We start from the raw sequence: 22,728 nt of genomic DNA, 5'->3' as shown, positions 1-22,728 counted from the left end.
AACTGAGAAAAAAAAAATCCAGAAAATCACATTGTCTGTTTTTTTATCATTTTATTTGCATATTATGGTGGAAAATAAGTATTTGGTCAGAAACAAACAATCAAGATTTCTGGCTCTCACAGACCTGTAACTTCTTCTTTAAGAGTCTCCTCTTTCCTCCACTCATTACCTGTAGTAATGGCACCTGTTTAAACTTGTTATCAGTATAAAATAAAAAGACACCTGTGCACACCCTCAAACAGTCTGACTCCAAACTCCACTATGGTGAAGACCAAAGAGCTGTCAAAGGACACCAGAAACAAAATTGTAGCCCTGCACCAGGCTGGAAAGACTGAATCTGCAATAGCCAACCAGCTTGGAGTGAAGAAATCAACAGTGGGAGCAATAATTAGAAAATGGAAGACATTCAAGACCACTAATAATCTCCCTCGATCTGGGGCTCCACGCAAAATCCCACCCCGTGGGGTCAGAATGATCACAAGAACGGTGAGCAAAAATCCCAGAACCACGCGGGGGGACCTAGTGAATGAACTGCAGAGAGCTGGGACCAATGTAACAAGGCCTACCATAAGTAACACACTACGCCACCATGGACTCAGATCCTGCAGTGCCAGGCGTGTCCCACTGCTTAAGCCAGTACATGTCCAGGCCCGTCTGAAGTTTGCTAGAGAGCATTTGGATGATCCAGAGGAGTTTTGGGAGAATGTCCTATGGTCTGATGAAACCAAACTGGAACTGTTTGGTAGAAACACAACTTGTCGTGTTTGGAGGAAAAAGAATACTGAGTTGCATCCATCCAACACCATACCTACTGTAAAGCATGGTGGTGGAAAAATCATGCTTTGGGGTTGTTTCTCTGCAAATGGGCCAGGACGACTGATCCGGGTACATGAAAGAATGAATGGGGCCATGTATCGTGAGATTTTGAGTGCAAACCTCCTTCCATCAGCAAGGGCATTGAAGATGAAACGTGGATGGGTCTTTCAACATGACAATGATCCAAAGCACACCGCCAGGGCAACGAAGGAGTGGCTTCGTAAGAAGCATTTCAAGGTCCTGGAGTGGCCTAACCAGTCTCCAGATCTCAACCCTATAGAAAACCTTTGGAGGGAGTTGAAAGTCCGTGTTGCCAAGCGAAAAGCCAAAAACATCACTGCTCTAGAGGAGATCTGCATGGAGGAATGGGCCAACATACCAACAACAGTGTGTGGCAACCTTGTGAAGACTTACAGAAAACGTTTGACCTCTGTCATTGCCAACAAAGGATGTATTACAAAGTATTGAGATGAAATTTTGTTTCTGACCAAATACTTATTTGCCACCATAATATGCAAATAAAATGATAAAAAAACAGACAGTGATTTTCTGGATTTTTTTTTCTCAGTTTGTCTCCCATAGTTGAGGTCTACCTATGATGTAAATTACAGACGCCTCTCATCTTTTTAAGTGGTGGAACTTGCACTATTGCTGACTGACTAAATACTTTTTTGCCCCACTGTATATTTACTTAACACATACACTTATAGCCTATGGGGTTCTTCATACTTTGTGAAGTGTCTCTTAAAAATAAAAAAAACATTTTTGATCCTAGTCACAAATCAAGATCTTCCATTCAAATCAACGGATCCATGAAGGAAAAAAAAAACCAGACGGCACACAAATCAATCCTGGTGTCTTCAGAATGCTGCCTCTTTATTACAGTTTAATTGGTAGGATAGAGTTGGATTTTTTTAATGCACAAGTGAAAAACATGCTACAAATATAGAAAAAATGGACACATTAAAAAAAGGATGAAAATCTGAATCAGCACACTTATGAAAAATGGGCAGTTTTTTCCATGTGTGCAAAAAAAAGGACATGTGAACAAGCCAACAGCGGCGTCTTTGGCCATGTGACGGACGTTTGCATTAGATTCTATCCACATTCATTGGATTTGCCACCACAGTAAATTACAACAAAGGGTTAATGTTATGGTGTACAGTGTCAAAGCAGTAAGACAAAAACAGCATGTCCTGTATAGGAGGGGCTTGCATGGCATTTTTTTTTTTTTCTTTGCAGTGCAGCTCCACCTCCTATTATACAACACTGATGGTAAAAATCAATTTATATTTGCTATGCCCCTTTAATTAAAGGGTTTGTCTGATCAACAGCTATTAATGACCTATTAATTATTTATAGAATAAGTCATCAGCATCAGCTCAGTTGGGGTCTAACATCCGACAACCCCCACAAGTTCCTGCCGCGACTCTGTTCCATGTGTTACCATCTGACCACTGCTGGAGCTTGTGGGGGTGTCTGTTTCCCACCGATCTGATGCTGATGACCTATCCGAAAGGCTAGATCCTTGATATCTGGTGACCAGACAACCCCTTTGAGCTACATGATACACATAGCCTTTATGTAATATTAGAATAGTCGTCCAAACTTCCTGCGCTGATCCAGAAGCGCTGATCCAGAAGCACTGACTTGTCCATGATGGGATCAAGCTCCGAAAAGCATTTGTGGCTAGCACACACCGGTTAGTCGGGCACTGAGGCCCGACCCCTTCATTTACACTGGGCCTTGCTGCCATTTCCTCCACAACTGGTGCAAGGAGCGCACTTACATCTTGCAGCCACAAGTCCCACCACCAATCAGTAAATAATAGCATATCCCAGTGACCAGATAGGAAAACCCCTTTAAACTTTGCTTTTTGATTTGTTCACGTGGATTTAGGACAGGTGGAATAGTCTGATGCAAAATCATTTTACAGCTGCTCCAATCTCTGACTGAGCCAGTGACCACTCCTGTACTGGCAGCAGTCTTAGGGTGGTCTGACATTGCATTGTGTCCCCATTGGGGCATACGTCCGTAAGCACCCCCGTAAAACGGGGTCCGGACTCATGCACTGATGGGGCCAACAGACTGTAGTGGGGACGGCAGAGTGAATGTGAGCTGTGCTGTGAACTTTTTTCGGGAATGTACACCTACTGGAGGCAGACACAGACATAGTACACTGCATCTGAGTGTCTGCCCCCGATAGACATACACTCCTGAAAAAAGGTTGCAGTCTTTGGAAGTCAGTGCATGCGTCCGGATCCCAATTTCCGGGATATTTCGGATGCATGCCCCGACGGGAACACAGAATGCAAAGTGAAAGCACCCTTACATGCATTGAAAGGGAAGGTGGGCTCACGTACAGTCACAAATAAGTCAGGGAACAAACCACATGTACTGCACAGGTCCTCTGTGGGCTGTCTGGTAACACATGGTGTCCTGTTCATGGGGGGCACAGGATTGCTTCATTAATCTGTAAATGACCAATGGCTTCCTTCCCTGCTATAGGGCAGAATGTAGAAATGATACCATTTTCAGCTCTTCCAATCTGTATATAGGACAAGTCTATGAGCAGAGATGAACCGGATGTTGTCCTTTCAGCGCTATGTCAGGTGTACAGATAAACCAATAACACTTTTATAATTATAAAACTTACAAAAATCAACATATTCCCCTTCTCACAGCCTCATCCATGAGAAACCGTAATAGAAAAGTTCCCTTTACAAGTTGTCAGGACTAATGACCATTTATACAGCTATGTACAATGTCCGTGTGTAACGGCAGGACCCTCCACTCTGTTACTAGAGTCCCGGACAGTCTATTGTAGCCTCATTCTCTTCTCTGGCGGACCTTTGGGGGCTGCTCCCTGAGGGGCTTTGACTGGTTCCTTTTCTTCTTGTTTAATGGTTTCAGTCGGTAGCTCCGGTTCTTTTTTTATTGGCTCAACTACGAACAAAAATGCAATTTATTCAATTTCAGTAAATACCGCGGTTTATGATATGTTACGCATTTGTCACCTATAATAATGGTAGATAAGGGTTACATCAGTGGGGTGGCACCGTGCCAGTCACGATAACAAGGCAGGGAAGAACACAAGCAGAAAAGGGTCCCTGTGCAAAGACAATATGGGCCCAGTGCAGTCTAATAATGCACAATTCCACCTGCTTTGGAGATGGATGTGGCCCCCTTACCTCTGGGCCCCTGTGCCCAAATGGTATGTCTGCCCATATGGTTATAGTCCATGGGCAGCATCCATGCATCTCCCTCCCGGCCTGGTAATAGGAGACCCTAATCTCAAAGTCACTGGAAGTCACCGCACTCCTAATCTAACCTCAGGTAATAAATAGTAGGGATATATTACACCCCCACATCAAGGGCAGCATTTTGGTAATGAGATGGATACTTACCAAGCACTGGCTTCTCCCCCGCTTTTTGCTGCAAAATAAAACATTTCAGAAAACCTGTTAGTACTTTTCTCTTTGTCTTCATGCCATTATCACAAGACGTATGGACAGACAGCGTAATGTGGGGGGCACTTTAAAGGGGTATTTTAGCCATTTTACAATTTGTGTTACTCCTTCACAACCTTGGGGTTTTTGTGTTTCCATTTTTAACTCCCCTTCTTCACAGAGCCATAACTTTTTTGTTTTTCTTTCAATATGGCCGTGTGAGGGCTTGTGGCAGTTGTACTTTTGAACGACACCATTGGTTTTACCATATAAATGTACTGGAAAATGGGAAAAAAAATCAAAGTGCAGTGAAATTGCAAAAGATTGTGCAATTTAACAATTTTTTTTCTTTAATCATGTTCACTAAATGCTAAAATTCACCTGTCATTATGATTTTTCACGTCATTACAAGTTTACAGATACCCAACCTGTCTAGGTTCTTTATTTAAGTGCTGAAAAAAAATTCCAAAGTTTGCGAAAAAAAAATTAACCCCTAGCGTCTCCATTTTTCAGGGGTTCTGTGAGGGTTAATTTTTGTGCGCCGAGCTGACATGTTTATCAATACCATTTTGTTACACAAATGATGTTTTGATCACCTGTTATTGCATTGTTGTGGTGACCCCCCAAAAAGTAATTCTGGCGTTTTAATTTTTTTCTTGTTACGCCGTTTACCAATTGGATTCATGCTTTTTATATTTTGAGAGATCGGGCGTTCTGAATGCAGCAATACCAAATATGTGTATTTTATATATCTTTTTTTTATTCTATTTTGATGGAGCAATCTGAACGTTTATACACTGCTCAAAAAAAAAAAAAAAAAAGGGAACACTTAAACAAGAGAATATAACTCAGAGTAAATAAAACTTCTGTTAAATAAAACTGTCCACTTAGGGAGCAACACTGTTTGACAATCAATTTCACATACTGTTGTGCAAATGAACTAGACAACAGATGGAAATTATTGGCAATTATCAAGACACACTCAATAAAGGAGTGGTTCTGCAGATGGGGATCACAGACCAAATCTCAGCACCAATGCTTTCTGGCTGATGTTTTGGTCACTTTTGAATGTTGGTTGTTCTTTCACACTCGTGGTAGCATGAGACGGACTGTACAACCCACACAAATGGCTCAGGTAGTGCAGCTCATCCAGGATGGCACATCAATGCGAGCTGTGGCAAGGAGGTTTCCTGTGTCTGTCAGCGTAGTGTCCAGAGGTTGGAGGCGCTACCAGGAGACAGGTCAGTACACCAGGAGACATAGATTGGGCTGTAGGAGGGCAACAACCCAGCAGCAGGACCGCTACCTCAGCCTTTGTGCAAGGAGGAACAGGAGGAGCACTGCTAGAGTCCTGCAAAATGACCTCCAGCAGGCCACAAATGTGCATGTGTCTGCACAAAGAGAAACCGACTCCATGAGGATGGTCTGAGTGCCCGACGTCCACTGATGGGGGTTGTGCTCACAGCCCAACACCGGGCAGGACGATTGGCATTTGCCACAGAACACCAAGATTGGCAAATTCACCACTGGCAGCCCTGTACTCTTCACAGATGAAAGCAGGTTCACACTGAGCACATGTGACAGACGTGACAGAGTCTGGAGATGCTGTGGAGAGTGATCTGCTGCCTGCAACATACTTCAGCATGACCGGTTTTGGCAGTGGGTCAGTAATGGTGTGGGGTGGCATTTCTTTGGAGGGCCTGCACAGCTCTCCAAGTGCTCGCCAGAGGTAGCCTGACTGCCATTAGGTACCGAGATGAGATCCTCAGACCCCTTGTGAGACCATATGCTGGTGCGGTTGGCCCTGGGTTCCACCTAATGCAGGACAATGCCAGACTTCATGTGGCTGGAGTGTGTCAGAAGTTCCTGCAAGATGAAGGCATTAAAGCTATGGACTGGCCCGCCCGTTCCCCAGAGCTGAATCCGATTGAACACATCTGGGACATCATGTCTCGCACCATTTACCATGGTCACGAAGCACCACAGACTGTCCAGGAGTTGGCAGATGTTTTAGTCCTGGTCTGGGAGGAGATTCCTCAGGAGACCATCCGCCGCCTCATCAGGAGCATGCCCAGGCATTGTAGGGAGGTCATACAGGCACGTGGAGGCCACACACTACTGAGCATCATTTCCTTGTCTTGAGGCATCTCCACTGAAGTTGGATCAGCCTGTAACTTCATTTTCCACTTTGATTTTGAGCATCATTCCTACTCCAGACTTCAATGGGATATTAGTCTTTATTTACGCTGATAATTTTTAGCTTTTATTGTTCTCAACACATTCCACTATGTAATGAATAAAGATTTACAACTGGAATATTTCAGTGATATCTAGGATGTAGGATTTTAGTGTTCCCTTTATTTTTTTGAGCAGTGTATCTTAGTTTTTTGTTTTTTTTAACCTTTCACATGCATCCAGTCTCCACAGGAGACTAGAAGCTGTGATCATCTATTCGCCTGTGCTACACACAGTAGCGCTGCAGCCATGCTGTGTGTAGCTAAAATGATCACCTGCTTTTGAGTCTTGGCCACTAGGCGGCGCTCATAGCATTCTGGCAATGACGACCACAGGGGTCTCCTGCAGACCCCGGGTTGCCATACCAATCCATTGGCAACCCGCGGTCATGTGACACAGGTGCCGATGGGCAGGATTAGCGATGCACTTCTGACGCGGCTATGCTAAATGCTGTTGTCTGAGATTGATTACATATAAAATTTCACACTAAAACTATGTCTGTATTGCCTGACATAATAACATGCACTGGAAAAACCTGTACTGCCAAGTGCAAAATGGGCCTATTTATCACGTGTAATACACCTGTACAATGCCCGGCATGGGCTCTTGCCACGTCTTGGTACAGTGCGGCTCCACGGTAAATAGCTACAGTAAGTGCACATTTTGGGAGACGCAAGAACGAGGCATTGGATACTTTACAGTGAACGGGTATGTGGGGTGTGATGCTGATAAACTGGACACGTTTCTTCCGTTTGCTGCCATTAGGACTTACCTGAATAAACTTGGGTGGAAACTTGTGCCGGAGCTCTAGAAGTAAAGCGTCTACCCTCTGTCTCTGGAAGTAGGAGCTGGCTTCTTCCTTCTTTTTAGTCTTTGGTTTGGCTTTGTCTGTGATGAGAAATACAGTGTACAACATGAACAGAAGGAATAGGCTTGACTCCACATTCTGCAGTGATCTGGGGAGGGGGGATTAAGTTTTGGATACAGGGGGCTTCCTTCACTATTTTGCAGAATCATCGATCCTCTAATATACTTGTATTATCAGATTGGCTGCATGTGAGCCAGTGTGATTGCAGGACTCCCGAGACTACGTATCTCCTTCTGACAGCTATCTGCATTTAAGGGTTTGTAAACTAAGACATCAAGTCATCAATATCACATCAGGGGGGTCTGACTAGCCTTCCAGGGTACAGCAGTTCAGCTCTTTTTGAAATGAATGCGAACAGCCACTAACTGTGAGGTTCCTTCTCCCTATACTTTTTACACCCATTCGCCACCAGAGATTATAACAGTGGATGGTGGGGTGTCGTGCTTCCCCCTCCCAGCGATTTTATATTGATAACTTATGATAATGATAGTTTAACAGTAATTACTGGAGAACTCATTTAAATATTAAAAGGGGTTGTCGAGGTTTGGAGGTCAAGTCTGCAGACACTCTGTGTGACTGCAGACTTGTCAATCCTCACAGTCAGGATTCTCTGATACCAGCGATGTGAGTGGGCCGAAATGTGACCAAAAATGTGATTTGCATACTTCGGACCACATTCAGAATACATGTATCAGTCCTCGCTCAATACACTTGTCTAGTTAGCACGTGACCGCATATATGCAAATCACATACTCGAGGTCACGTGCCTGGCACCGGAGAATCCTGACAGCGTGCACACTGCAGGCTTGAGCTCCAAGCCTGGATAATCCCTTCAAGATCCAATGTGGAATTATTACTAATTATTTTTAGTGGATATCTAGGCATAAGAGCTGATGACCTATCTACAGGATAGGCCATCAATACCAGTGGGATTGCGGTACCCAGGGCCCCCAGCAATCAACTGTGATTTTCTCTGAAGACAGTCGGAGGTAAAAACTCTGATTGAAGGTGCTCTATTCAGCGTTTTTAAAATCCAACCACCTCCAGAGCAAAAATCAGCTGATCAGTGGAGGCACTGTGTGTTGGAAACCCACTGATCTGCTATTGACTGCCTAACCTGTAGATAGGTCATCAATACCTATGCCTAGACAACCCCTTTAACATGTGACCCAGACACATGATTTTAATAATTAGACATCCTCCATCTTCCAGTGGATAGGTGACAAATGCTAGATTGGCGTGGCTCTGACACTAGAATCATCAATCCGGTTATGTCCATTACATTTAGGAAAAGCCCTTTATTATAAGTAGTTTGTGCCAACTGTGAACAGTAAGCCTCCTCTACGGCTCACTCCTGTGCACTATTATATTATACCTCTCTCCTCTTGGTCTTTAAAGTGCCACCAGTAACCTTTAGAAGGATGATAGCGGCAGTAAGACATGGCTTCATCAAATGCTGACTGGATCCCATGAATGGCAGTAAGCTGGAAAATCAAAGAACGGGATCAAGGTAAGGTTTAAATGTTGTAATGCAAGTAGAAAACCATTGCAAAAGAAAATCTATTTCACCAATGAAATACATCAGCATAGCAGCAACAAATCTGGAAAAAAAAAGTCTAGAACACACTAAAGTATATCTATAGGAATATGCGGAACCATTACATCACCAAAAATCTCATGTTACATCTCTCCACATGACTGGGGTTTAGAAAAGCAATCTGGTAACATAGTAGGTGCAAATAGGGAAAGAGGAGAGTGGACAACTTCAATGACAGTCACGACCGCTCGGCCAGCAAGACGTAAGGCCATTATAATCACAGACCCACAACAGCATATAGTTTCCCATGAATGCATAGATTGATGCCCAAAATGGATTCTACCGCTCTGGAGTTGATAACAGATCCGAGGTCTGGAGCCTGGTAGATCACACCTGCTATGATGTAGTAGTCGGCCAGAGGTATAGCTGTGGAGAGAAAGCAACAGGTCAGAAATTCTGTGCAAGAGTAGAGAAGCCCTATACATAGAAATAGAACATAGAAATATTGTGCATGGACATCACGGAGAAGCAGTTAGAAGCAGCTGCTGAAGGAGCATACAGTTATATGAAAAAGTTTGGGCACCCCTATTAATCTTAAGCTTAATGTTTTATATAAATAGTTTTTTTTGCAACAGCTATTTCAGTTTCATATATCTAATAACTGTTGGACACAGTAATGTTTCTGCCTTGAAATGAGGTTTATTATACTAACAGAAAATGTGCAATCTGCATTCAAACAAAATTAGACAGGTGCATAAGTATGGGCACCCTTATCATTTTCTTGTTTTAAATACTCCTACCTACTTTTTACTGACTTAATAAAGCACTTTTTTGTTTTGTAACCTCATTGAGCTTTGAACTTCATAGCCAGGTGTATGCAATCATGAGAAAAGCTACTTAAAGTGGCCACTTGCAAGTTGTTCGCCTGTTTGAATCTCCTCTGAAGAGTGGCATCATGGTCTCCTCAAAACAACTGTCAAATGATCTGAAAACAAAGATTATTCAACATAGTTGTTCAGGGGAAGGATACAAAAAGCTGTCTCAGAGATTTAACCTGTCAATTTCCACTGTGAGGAACATAGTAAGGAAATGTAAGAACACAGGTACAGTTCTTGTTAAGGCCAGAAGTGGCAGGCCAAGAAAAACATCAGAAAGGCAGAGAAGAAGAATGGTGAGATCAGTCAAGGACAATCTTCAGACCACCTCCAGAGAGCTGCAGCATCAACTTGCTGCAGATGGCGTCACTGTGCATCGGTCAACTATACAACGCACTTTGCACAAGGAGAAGCTGTATGGGAGAGTGATGCGAAAATAGAATTATTCTTACCGTTAATTCGGTTTCTAGGAACCTTCCACGACGGCATATGGAGGTTGTCTCTTTGCCCTAATGGGGAACAGGAAACACAGAGGTTAAAAGGACCTCCCACTTGCCAGTGACTTACAACTGAGACCATAGCACTGGTTTACCTTCAGAATCCCAGAACTAATCCAGGAATATGTATCGGGTGGGAAATTAGTGCCATCGTGGAAGGTTCCTAGAAACCGAATTAACGGTAAGAATAATTCTATTTTCTCTAGTCACCTTCCACGACGGCATATGGAGGAATACCAACTAATTTGGCACTAGGGAGGGACAACGGCCTGGAGTACTTTACGGCCGAAGGCTAAGTCCTTATTGGACAATACATCCAATCTGTAATGCTTAGAGAAGGTATGGAGTGAAGACCACGTTGCTGCCCTGCAAATCTGCTCCGGAGATGCGCCTGCTCTTTCTGCCCAGGAAACTGATGTAGATCTGGTTGAGTGGGCCTTTATCCCTACTGGAGGCAATTTGTTTTGAGCGAGGTAGGCTTCCGTTATAGCTTTCTTGATCCATGTAGCGATGGTACTTTTGGCTACTTTTTTCCCTTTGTTTTGTCCTGAAAGGTGGACAAATAGGTTATGATCAATTCTGAGAGCACGGGTCTGGTCCAAGTACTGTAAGAGAATACACCGGACATCTAAAGTGCTAAATCTTCTTTCTTCCAAGTTTGCTGGATTGTGGCAAAAGGTCGGTAAGAAAATCTCTTGGGAACGATGAAAGTCAGAGATAACCTTCGGAAGAAAGGAAGGATCAAGACGAAGCACAATTGAATCATCTCTTACTAGAAGATAAGGTTCTCGTATAGACAAGGCCTGTAATTCACCAATCCTTCTAGCCGAAGTAATGGCTACCATAAACACAGTTTTGTAGGCCAGATTTTGTGGAGAACAGGAAGATAGTGGTTCAAAGGGTGGACCTGTCAGACCTTGGAGCACAACATTGAGATCCCATGGGGGGGGAACTATGACCTGTTTTCTAGGATTCATTCTAGTTGCTGATGTCATAAACCTTTTAATCCAGCGATGACCAGCTAGATCTTGGTCAAAAACAGAGCTAAGTGCAGAGACCTGGACCTTGAGGGTACTGGGCCTAAGACCTATTTGCAAGCCTTTTTGTAAAAAATCCAATATGATGGGTATATTAGGCTTGAGAGGGTCTGGAAGGTTAGGCAGACAGGACGATGAAAACTTTTTCCAGATTTTATTGTAGATGGCGTTGGTCACTGGTTTTCTCGATTTTTGGAGAGTAGCTATGACAGGGATCGATAACCCTTTAGCTTTTAGTACCTGGGCTTCAGCAACCACGTCGCCAAGCTCCACTTCTGAGGGTCTGAGTGGAGAATGGGACCCTGAGAGAGAAGATTGTGCTTTATTGGTAACATTACCGGTACATCCACTTGTAGTTGGATGATCAGGTTGAACCAACTTCTTTTGGGCCACAATGGAGCTATCAGAATAGTCGGGAGTCTTTTCTATTCGTATCTTCTGTAGAACCTTGGCAAGAATTGGGATTGGCGGAAATGCATAAGCTAGGTGAAAATGCCAGTCTTGAATTAAGGCATCTAGCCCCCTGGGATTGCCTCTTGGGTTCAAGGAAAAAAAGGTTTCGACCTTTGCGTTCTGGTGAGAGGCAAAGAGGTCGACGTCTGGTTGACCCCACTTGTGTACCAACATGTTGAATGTTTGAAGATCCAGGCTCCATTCGCCAGGATGAATATCCTGGCGACTTAGGTGGTCCGCCTGAATATTTGTAGTACCCTTCAGGTGGATTGCCGTCAGGGACAGTAAGTGTTTTTCGGCCCAAGAAAAGATTCGAGCGGAGATCTTTTTTAGACTGAGGATCCTTGTACTGCCCTGGTGCCTGATGTGAGCCACCGTGGTCATGTTGTCCGAATATATCTGAACATGTTGTCCAGAGATTTGACGACTTGCCGCTAACAGGGTTTCTTCCACAGCTTTGAGCTCTCTGAAGTTTGACGATTTCTCGGAGATCGACTGGTTCCAGAGACCTTGATAGGGGACATAGTTTATTATGGCTCCCCAGCCCCTCTTGCTAGCATCTGTTTTGATCGTGGTCAGAGGAGACTGAATCCAGCATACACCTTTCAGGAGGTTTCTGGGATTCATCCACCATGTCAAGGAAGCTTTTACTCTGCCCGGTGTGTGGATCCTCTTGGTAAGAGTGCCAGGTCGACCATCCCAATTGCCTAGAATGTGGGCTTGGAGGATCCTTGAGTGGGCTTGAGCCCAAGCCACCGATTGTATGCAGGCTGTCATGGAGCCCAACAGCGACATTCCCTCTCGCAGAGTAGGAGATCTCATCTCTTTGAACTTCCTGATTTTTGTTACTAAAGGAAGTCTGTGATCGTCTGGGAGAAAGGACATCTGTTTTGCTGAGTCCAGAATCACTCCCAGAAATCTCCTGGTTTTTGAAGGTTGAAGTTGGGATTTCCCTAGATTTGGAATCCAACCTAAGGATCTCAATATCTCTAGGGTGGTCGAGACATGGGATATCAGGGTTACCTCGGTGGAAGCTACTATCAGAAGGACGTCCAGATAGGGCACTATGCAAACACCTTGTTTCCGGATAAATGACACTACCTCTGCCATTACCTTGGAGAACACCCTCGGTGCCGAGGAAATGCCGAAGGGAAGGACTCCAAACTGATAGTGCTCCACCCAATGACTCCCCTGTATCGCAAACCTGAGATATTTTTTGTGTCTTGGATGAATAGGAATGTGGAAATACGCATCCTTTAGGTCGATGGTTGCCATAAAGGAGTGATGTTCTATCAGAGGGATCGCAGATTTTACGGACTCCATCTTGAACTTGCGATATTTCACATGCTGATTCAGACCCTTCAAGTTTATAATTCGGACATCCCCTGAAGGTTTGGGAACCAGGAAAAGTCGGGAATAATGTCCCTTTCCCCATTCCGATTGTGGAACTGGGGAGATCACTTTTGATCTCATAAGATCTTTGAGACCCAAGGACAACAGACTGCGATCTCTTGATGTTGAAAGGGTAGTAATCTTTAGACCCTGAGGGGAAGGGGGGGGGGGGGGGAGAAATTAACTCTATTAAAAGCTTGGGACTGCTGCTGCTGCTGCTGCTGTTGTGGGACGAAAATATTTTTTCCCCTACCCTTTGCATAGCTCCATCTGCCGGTTTTACCTTTACCTCTCGTTTGAGAGGGCTGAGATTGTGGGCCACGAAAAAAACGTTTTCTATGTTGCTTTTGTTCCGGGAGCGCTTTTTTCTTGTCGGTAGCCTTATCGAGAATATCGTCTAAGGCTGGACCGAAAACATAATCTCCTGTAAAGGGTATGGCACACAACTTGGCCTTAGAAGTGATATCCCCACTCCATAGCTTAAGACAGAGAGCTCTCCTGGCAGAGTTGGAGAATACAAGGGATCTGGCGGCGACTCTTACGGATTCCAGAGAAACGTCTGCCAAAAACCCTGTAGCTTTATGCAGAATGGGGAGTGAATCCAATATCTCGCCTCTTGAGGTGTTACTGGATCCTCCCAGCCAACTGATGAGGCATGAGAGAGGTCCGAGTCAGAATCAGATTCAACAACCTGAATTTTCCTCTTCTTAGCTGGGGAATGAGGTTGTGGCTGCGGAGGCGGAGGTGGGGGTGGAGGTGTAAAAGCTACCAGGGAAGATTGTACCTCCTGTTTTACCAGTGAGCGAATTTCATCTAGCAGAGATGGTTGCTCAGCTTTTATTACCCTGTCAGTGCATGGCTGGCAGAGTTTCTTATCCCAGTTAGGAGGGAATTTAGCAGACTGGGCACTTCTTCCTATAGGTGGCTTTAGGGGCAGATTTTTCTCCCTGAAATATACAAAGGGAGAGAGGGTGAGGACTTCTAACCCCCTAACTACACTCCTCCCGGATCCCATCCCTGCAAACACTCACAGTAGCAGGGGTGGCACTGGGCTCCGCAGACGCAGGGCACAAGGAACCATCCATACTGGGGAAATAGCCTTACCTCAGTGGTGGTTCAGCAGGATTTTATGGACGCCGTCCTAGCACCTGCCTCCAGCGGTTAGTCATCCCCCTCCCCCTCCAGGATCCATGTGAGGGAGCTCCCAGGTCCGACACGCCGGCCGGCGAAACCCGGAAGTACCAGCTTCACAGTGTATGAAAAAAACGGAAGTGAAGCGCGGGAGCCGCTGACGTCACTTCCGGAACGCCGAGCCGACCGCATGGAAGGGGGAGAACGCCGGGCAGCTCCAGGAGGAGCCCGGTCGGGGATCCCAGGCCTGCTTTGCCCTCGTGGGGGCGCGGGAAGGCCGGGAGGGGGTCCCAAGGCACCTGCAAGCAGGAGGACGGGAGCAGCATAAGGAGGATGCTGAGAGCGACCGCCTGCTGCCCGGCTTTACAGGCAGAGCCTGAGAAGGTACCGTAGCCGCCGGCCACTACAGCACATGGAAACCTCTCCCTGTCCCATGGGGAACAGGAAAGACACTGGCAAGTGGGAGGTCCTTTTAACCTCTCTGTGTTTCCTGTTCCCCATTAGGGCAAAGAGACAACCTCCATATGCCGTCGTGGAAGGTGACTAGAGAAAGGAGCCGTTTCTGCAAGCACGCCACAAACAGAGTCGGCTGAGGTATGCAAAAGCACATTTGGAGAAGCCAATTTCTTTTTGGAAGAAGGTCCTGTGGACTGATGAAACCAAGATTGAGTTGTTTGGTCATACAAAAAGGCATTATGCATGACGGCAAAAAAACACAGCATTCCAAGAAAAACTACTTGCTACCCACAGTAAAATTTGGTGGAGGTTCCATCATGCTTTGGGGCTGTGTGGCCAATGCCGGCACCGGGAATCTTGTTAAAGTTGAGGGACGCATGGATTCCTCTCAGTATCAGCAGATTCTTGACAATAATGTTTATGAATCAGTGACAAAGTTGAAGTTACGCAGGGGATAGATCTTTCAGCAAGACAATGATCCAAAACACTGCTCCAAATCTACTCAGGCATTCATGCAAAGGAACAATTACACTGTTCTGGAATGGCCATCCCAGTCCCCAGACCTGAATATCATTGAACATCTGTGGGATCATTTGAAGAGGGCTGTCCATGCTCGGCGACCATCAAACTTAACTGAACTGGAATTGTTTTGTAAAGCGGAATGGTCAAAAATACGTTCATCCAGGATCCAGGAACTAATTAAAAGCTACAGGAAGCGACTAAAGGCTGTTATTTTTGCAAAAGGAGGATCTACTAAATATTAATGTCACTTTTCTGGTGAGGTGCCCATACTTATGCACCTGTCAAATGTTGTTTGAATGCAGATTGCACATTTTCTGTTAGTACAATAAACCTCATTTTAAGGCAGAAACATTACTGTGTCCAACAGTTATTAGATATATGAAACTGAAATAGCTGTTGCAAAAAAACCAATTTTTTTAAAACATTAAGCTTAAGATTAATAGGGGTGCCCAAACTTTTTCATATAACTGTATATATTTATCAGGCATTCCAAAATGTCATCATTTTTGTAAAATGCATCACAGCCTTATTTTGCATCCTTCTATCCCAAACACTCTAGTGCAGTGCCGTTTACCATGGTCAGTTCAGGTTCCTTCAGAAGTTGCTTTCAACTGCTTCTCAGCAACAACATTTAAAGGGAATCTGTCAGGTCCCCTATGGCCTCCAACCCAGGATCATTCACTTATTTATCAGTAAATTCCCTGCCTAACCAGCCCTGTATTTTTCTTATCAAATGAGGTATAAAAAAAAGCATTTATGTTGCCCCAGTTTCCTATGTTAATAAGGGTTTTGACTAGTCAATGGGGCATTAATTGCCTTTTACTAGTCAGCTCCTGTGGGCGTGATAACAATTTGCACGAGCCGGGATCATCGCCACTTATGCAAATCTTGTGTGCTAATTCCAGCAGCGTCACTGCGTCAATGAAACTGGGTGTATGCTTCTCGGCTTCAGAGGTGCGCACTGCCCATGACCGGAAGCCATTTTCTGAACTAATAAGTGAATGCTAGTGGGTTGGAGGGCATGTGGTACCTGATAGGTTCCCTTTAAAGAATCTGTGTACGGGGCTTAATTCCTTCTCTACTCTCTCCCCCTGTACTGAAAGAGGTAAAGCCCTGTCCACAACCTGTTTACAGGCACTGTAAGGATCGCAATGAGTGCAGTTGAAAGAAGCTTCTGGAAGTAGCATGAACTGGGCACTGAAACAGCACTGCAGCATGGTGAGAGAGAGACTAGGATTTAGAATAAAGTAATGAAGTATTACAAAAATGTTAAGCTTTGCAAAGCCCAAATATATTTGTAGACAAATTGTTTCAGAAGTGGGGTCTCATTTAGGACCCAAGGATGACAGCGGCTACAGAGAAGATTTCTTGCTGTGATGGACCCAATGAGTCAATATATTATACAGAAAGCACACCGATATTTCCCTATAGAGGTGCTGTTAGACCTTGCTGCCAGATTCTTCTACACATTAGTGCTGTTTTCTATATAGAAAATCATTGGGATAGGTCATACTCACTGACACAAGGGCAGGTTCATACACCAAATCACAGCATAATGCTATGGAGGAATTGCACAGGTGCAGTATGCTGATGATCGGCCACTCATATTCATGAGCAGTTGGCTGGTTAGTAGTATACCTGCATATACATAAGACCTCTGTAGGGCGCCAGTCACACAGTCATGATGTAGTGCATCATGCCAATTCACAGCCTATACCTGTACTATTAGATCAAGAGGCCAACCCAAAACCCATACTGGATACAGGCCATCACGAGGAGACCCTGTTCACGTGTTTTACAGCTCCCAATCTATTTTATTTAGAAATACAGCAGCAGGGGGTTTATCACTACATTCCGAGGCCTCCATGCTGCGACATCCCCTGCGAGAATTGTAAGGAGGAGTTTACATTGCTCATCATCCGGCTTTCCCAGAAACAGATATAGCCATCTTTATGTGCACAATATTACTTTATATCTGGCATTAGTCACACTTTATCTACACTCACCCTGTGAAGGTGACTGCCGCTGCTGCTTCCTTATGATGAACAATATTGGCTCTTGTGCATGCAGCAAAATGTACTCCACACCGACCATTTGACTGTGATACAGACATAAAAGTCACAAGGTTAACATCAGCGCAGTAATTCTCTGACCCAAAGACACTTTGTTATGCTGGGGAATAACAGACATTGCAGTTTAATATTATTATACCATCTGAACCAGTCACTTTGTCCATAGTGGAGCCATGGAGAGATCATATAGCCAGCACATTTATGGTACCCGGAGCTCATCTCCCCTCACCATGCCGTACAGGACATCACATGCCTCTTATGTCCATACCATTTAATCTAGCCTTTCCTTCTCATCTCTGGGAGGAATTGTGTTTCACATGCTGGGCAGCAGTGAATGTGGTAACAGCAAAGCAGACAAAGTAATTGCAGCACTAACTCACACTTTGTAATAGAGTGGCTTGTATGCAATCTCCGAGAGGAATCATGGGACTGGTTCTGTACTCAGCCTTGCTACTTCTGAGTTATGGCCTAGTTATCTCATCTTTTGTTCAGGAGCGCACCGCTCCTCTGCCTCCCGGCCACCTGGTTGCCAGTGACTGTGCGCTCATGAAGCCAGACAGGTCGGATGAGTAGCATGGTCACACTAGTGGTCGGATGCAAGAGGCTTCTAGCAGAGGCAGTTTAATCTCCATTACTTGGTAGGAGCGCCAGGGTCCTGAAGCTGGATAGATCCAGTGACGTGGTGCTTGCACGATGTTAAGCATAGGGAGCCTACAAGTGGCTTGCGCTCATTCCCTAGGTTACTGGCCAGTCTGACAACTGCAGTGGTGGCTGGTGACATAGGCAACAAGCTGTTCACATATAATTAAAAATCATTTTATTCTTGAGAGAAGACAGAATTTTTTGTAATAAGAGATAACTTGCAAAACATGCTTGTTTTTACCAGCACTTTTTAATTGTAACCATGTAAGAACTTGAGGCAACTTCCTTAAGTAATTCTCAAGTGCTAAACACTTAATTAGAGTCCAAAATTACCGCTCCACTTTATAGGAACACTGCAGTCAGACTATAATAAGGAGTGTGAAAGGGAATCCTGGAATCACGCACCTCCAGCCCAGCGCTACACATAATGAAGTCTAGCAGTTTTGCGTGGTGTTTCTTACGGTAAGGTCCAGTTCATACGTCTGTGATCAGATAACAGGACCTGACCGCTGGGTCTCCGGCCTCATTGGCATATATGAGGCAGTCAGATCAGGTTGGGAGACCTACTTGCCAGGCTGGGTATTCTGATCTGAGTATGGGCCAAGAACATGAACTGCTGGCAGCGACCGGTGTTACATGTGAGGGTCGCTATGTGTCCCCCAGGATGTGCACGGAGACGTATTGAGGCCATGGAAGTGCATTGCAGTGACGGGCATAGTTGTAATTGCAATGCAGAATAAAAGGGAGTATTGGTCTTGGACAAGCTATTTGTCCAGGGCACATTTAAGGAAACCTGCTCTAGGCTTATATTTTTTAAACTGCCTACAGGACAGCAGTGGGGCAGTCAGTTTCCTTCCAGGCCGGGTTTTAGAGGTGGCCTATGGCCACAGGTTGTTTGTAAAAAACCCTGAAGCAGAGGGTTTGGGTGTGTCAGTGAGAGTGGAATTTTGCTGCGAGCAGAGCAATCGGCTCTGCAAAAGCTCAGCCTGTGTGAGAGTAACACAAAGCCCAGCAGAGTGAAATCCTAACACCCCGCAACGTGAAACGGTGGTACAGTTGCCCTCGGCAACCGAACACATTTTTGGACTGTCATTTCCTGGCTGCGATCCGGAGGATACCGAGTGCTGTACACTTGTGTGAGTTTTTGACATTAAACACATTTTGCTGTGAACTTTCCCTGTGGTCACTGCCTGTCACACTGCACCCACCCCGCTGCACTACACTGGTCTAAAGCTGGGCGAATACTTTATAGCTATAATTGCCTAAAGTAAGAACACATAAGGAATCTTATGCATAAATGACAGTGAATATAAAAGGCATTTCCTGCAACAGTCATTTAGATTCCAAAATGTCATTTGATCAGGATCAGTCCGCCCTACATCACTGGTATTTTAGTAATTGCTTGTATACTTCATGAAATACAAATCCTGACACGTTTTCTCTTAAAACTCTACATTGTGCTATTCCTCCTGGAAATAAAGTGCTAAGGCTAGGTTCACATTTGCGGTTGAGTCCGCAGCGTTTCGTACGCAACCGCATGGCAAAACGCATAATAGCACTGTTTTTTATCTGCATCAACTTACGCATGACAGATTAAAAAAAAGCAACGTTTGCACGTGTTCGTGTTTATGAAAAAAATTTTCAAGGAGAATTTCATTGACACATGCTCATGGGATTTCTGTATATGGACCCTTGTGCAAACGCAAGTCCTTGCGTTCCCATAGACTGTAAAGCATTGTTTTGACACACTCCTTCCGCAAGCGTCCGCATGCGTAAGGCGGCGGAAATTTAACGCCAAAAAAATTCTAACATGGTGCGTCTGCCTCAGACCGCGAAAATACACATGCGTAAGCAAAAGTGGGCAAACGCATGCAAACGCACTTGCATTTACAATGTTAAAGATGAGAGAGAAAGAGACTCTCCAGAATGGAAAATGCATGATTTGTTTAAAAAACGGAATCCGTTGCTGGATTCCATGATTTAACCTCACATTTCACCCGTTTTTCACGGGTTCCGGCGCTGTGCGTTTTTTTGATGGACAGAAAAAATGTTCCTATGTCCGTTTTCTCCGGCCGCCGGAATTACTATTTAATGGGGAGATGAGCATTTATAACAAACAGGTCAGAAGAGGGAGATGAGAATCACGGTGCCTGAACCACGAGCAGGGTAAATCAGAGCCTGACTGTGCGATTGCAGCCGTGTATGCTTCACTCTAAAATTCTGCAACGTTTTCAGAGAAATATACTTTTTCATGCTGCCGGGGAAAGTGTCTCAGATGACTGGTGCAAGGCATCTTCTTGCTGCCCTTGATTGACAGGTCACTATTAGTGATGAGCGCACGTGCTCGTTACTGTGTGACTCGAGCACCAGTGATACTCGGAGCACCCTAGGCAAACTCTAGAAGTGAGATGCATGGACACACGCATGCACACTTGCTAGGCGGCAAAAGAAGAAAAAAAAAAAAAAAAAAAGGAGAGTTGTGTTGGGTGCTGTCACAACGAAGACAAGGATGAGAACGTTTAGAAGAAAACACAAAATTCTTAAAAGAAAGCTTCAAAATCGATCTGATTTTTTTCTTCAGGCTGTCATACCAAGAAGTATATAAAGTAACTTCTAGAGAAAGCCGTGATCCAAGGAAATGACATGCCCAACCTACTGGCGAGTATCAAAACCCAGACACGATCTGAGGAAAAAAAATCAGATCGATTTTGAAATGTGTTCCTGTCTTAATGAATATTCGTGGTTTTTCTACAACTTCTCATCATTATGACAGGGCCCACCACAACGCCTATTTTTTCTCATTTTATGACTGGCAATTGTGTAAAGCCGGTTTCACACTTGCGTTTCAGTCTGCAGCGTACACGTGCGGATCTTAAAAGAAAAAACTACGCAGGCATACGCTGCGGACTGAAACGCAAGTGTGGGACAGGCCTTAATGAGCTGCTCTGCCAGCATTAACTGGTGGAGCGGCAGTCTATAAGAGGACACCAGGTCACTACTACTCTCATCAGCATCACTCCACCAGGTGAGCAGAGTCTCTCCCCTTTTCCCTGCTTCTTATCACCAGGACTCCATGGAGCCTCCTACGTTGTCTTCTACATACACACACATAGGTAGAGACCTGTTAGTGTAAGGGAGCAGGACGGGGACCTGCCTCTGACTAGTCACAGTATGCTTTACAGAGAGACGCGTCAGCATCACAGTAACACACAGCTGTAATAACGCGTCAGAGTCTGATTGCCATGGTTCAGGCAGCATGAAGCTTGTCACAGGTTCACTTTACCAGTAGTGGGACCTAATGAGGATCTGTATAGAAGCCTCAGCACATCCGGTCACGCTCTGGAGACGTGGTCTATATGTTCAGCCAATCCTCTTGTTTGCCCAGGTATGAGCGGTACCAGAGATGGCCGGCAGCTACTTACCCCTAAGACCTCCCCCATGAACAATAAGTCAGTCCCCACAGAACTTACTTCAGGTGATCGAGGGTTAACCGCTGCATTTTAACCACTTCATTATTGCAAGTGCGGTCATAGAAGGGGTTACTCCTCTCCGAGAAATAGTCCAGGACGGTGCCGGTGTTTAATATGGGGATCCAGGAGCTGTCCACCCACGAGATGCTCAGCAAGTTATCTGCAACAGATCAGGGGGTTGGGGAAATCACCAAAAACCCAATGTATGCAGCTTCCAATAGCTCTGCTTGCTGTCACTGAACAGGATCCAAACTTCACCATTATAGCTACAGTAATGAATGAGAGGCAGCCTGCCCTCACTGGGGGGACCGTGTCTACATACATAAAGCTGCAACAGATCCTGGAATCCGCTCGATCTCCCTCAGTCACGACGGAACTAGGGGACCCAGTAAGAACGGACAGCTGAACGCTTCTTTATGAGGCCCATCCCCGGACTATGCCCCTCCTCGTATACATCAGCTGCCATGAGGCAGAAAATACCCCGCAGACAGTCACTAACCTCTAATATCCACAGCCGCCATGCTGAAACGCACACCCAGACCCCTGGAACGCAGAATATGGTGTCAAAATAGTGCGTAAGCGTTTCCGGTGCAGACGTGTGCGGCCATTTTGTTGGAGGCTTGCAGTATAGCGCCGCGCGTCACTGACTGAACACCTCACACAGAGGGTACCGAGGACAGTTCTACAGCTACCGCTCCTGTGCTCTGGTACGCGAGATTAGAGCGCCCTCTGTGTGTCGGAGGACTGCATTAAAGTAACTCTTGAAAATGTGGAATTCGGGAAAAGCTGAATCTATCATTTCCCAGTGAGAATAGTCCTGTGTGGAGGGAATGCTGGGCTCAGTCACGTGTCACCCACAATAGCTCTATATTTATTTTCTTATGGTCCACAGAACCACCTGACCATTTAACCCCTTCCCAACAGGGCACATATCCACCTTTGCCTAAACGTTTTTCTTCCCTTTCTATCAAGAGCCATAACGTTTGTTTGTTTTTTCATTTTTACATCTATATCACTGTATGAGGGGATTTTTTTTGCAGAATAAGCCATTTAAGCTACCAGATAATGTGCAGTGAAATTGTGAAGAACAAAAAAAGAACACATTACCGACCTTATTTTGGGAGGGGGTTTAATGCTGTGAATTATGTGGTAAAAATGGACCTGGCAGCATGATGCTCCTAGTCAGTATGATGACAGTGATAGCAAACTTGTGTAGGGTTATATATATATCCCTATACAATATATGTATTTGCTTCTTATAATATTTTATATATAT

General features: G+C 44.9%; 1 protein-coding gene across 1 annotated transcript; it reads right to left on the bottom strand.

Annotated features, from left to right (window-relative positions):
- Window positions 1-1,665: 1,665 nt before the first annotated feature.
- On the bottom strand, window positions 1,666-22,297 carry MED6 (mediator complex subunit 6). The gene is made up of 8 exons (XM_077262253.1): window positions 21,952-22,297; window positions 21,453-21,612; window positions 17,275-17,366; window positions 9,249-9,331; window positions 8,744-8,852; window positions 7,273-7,388; window positions 4,224-4,251; window positions 1,666-3,762 (listed from the first exon to the last, which is right to left on the bottom strand). The coding sequence occupies exons 1-8, from the start codon at window positions 21,971-21,973 to the stop codon at window positions 3,635-3,637; spliced, it is 738 nt and encodes a 245-aa protein (XP_077118368.1). The 5' UTR covers window positions 21,974-22,297; the 3' UTR covers window positions 1,666-3,634.
- Window positions 22,298-22,728: the final 431 nt, after the last annotated feature.

The sequence above is a fragment of the Ranitomeya variabilis genome, chromosome 1, assembly GCF_051348905.1.
Source record: "Ranitomeya variabilis isolate aRanVar5 chromosome 1, aRanVar5.hap1, whole genome shotgun sequence".
In the NCBI taxonomy this organism is placed as follows: domain Eukaryota; kingdom Metazoa; phylum Chordata; class Amphibia; order Anura; family Dendrobatidae; genus Ranitomeya; species Ranitomeya variabilis.
Note: the sequence above shows the minus strand (reverse complement) of the source record. Positions and strands in the feature narration are given on the sequence as shown.

What these genes read in the sequence shown, in the direction of transcription:
- MED6 (XM_077262253.1), bottom strand. Translation starts at nt 21,973, where the DNA reads ATGGCGGCTGTGGATATTAGAG. An exon ending in GCGGCAGTCACCTTCACAGG is followed by an intron (nt 9,332 to 17,274) that starts GTGAGTGTAGAT and finishes TTCTCTCCACAG; the next exon opens with CTATACCTCTGGCCGACTAC. An exon ending in CTGTTATCAACTCCAGAGCG is followed by an intron (nt 8,853 to 9,248) that starts GTAGAATCCATT and finishes TTGATTTTCCAG; the next exon opens with CTTACTGCCATTCATGGGAT.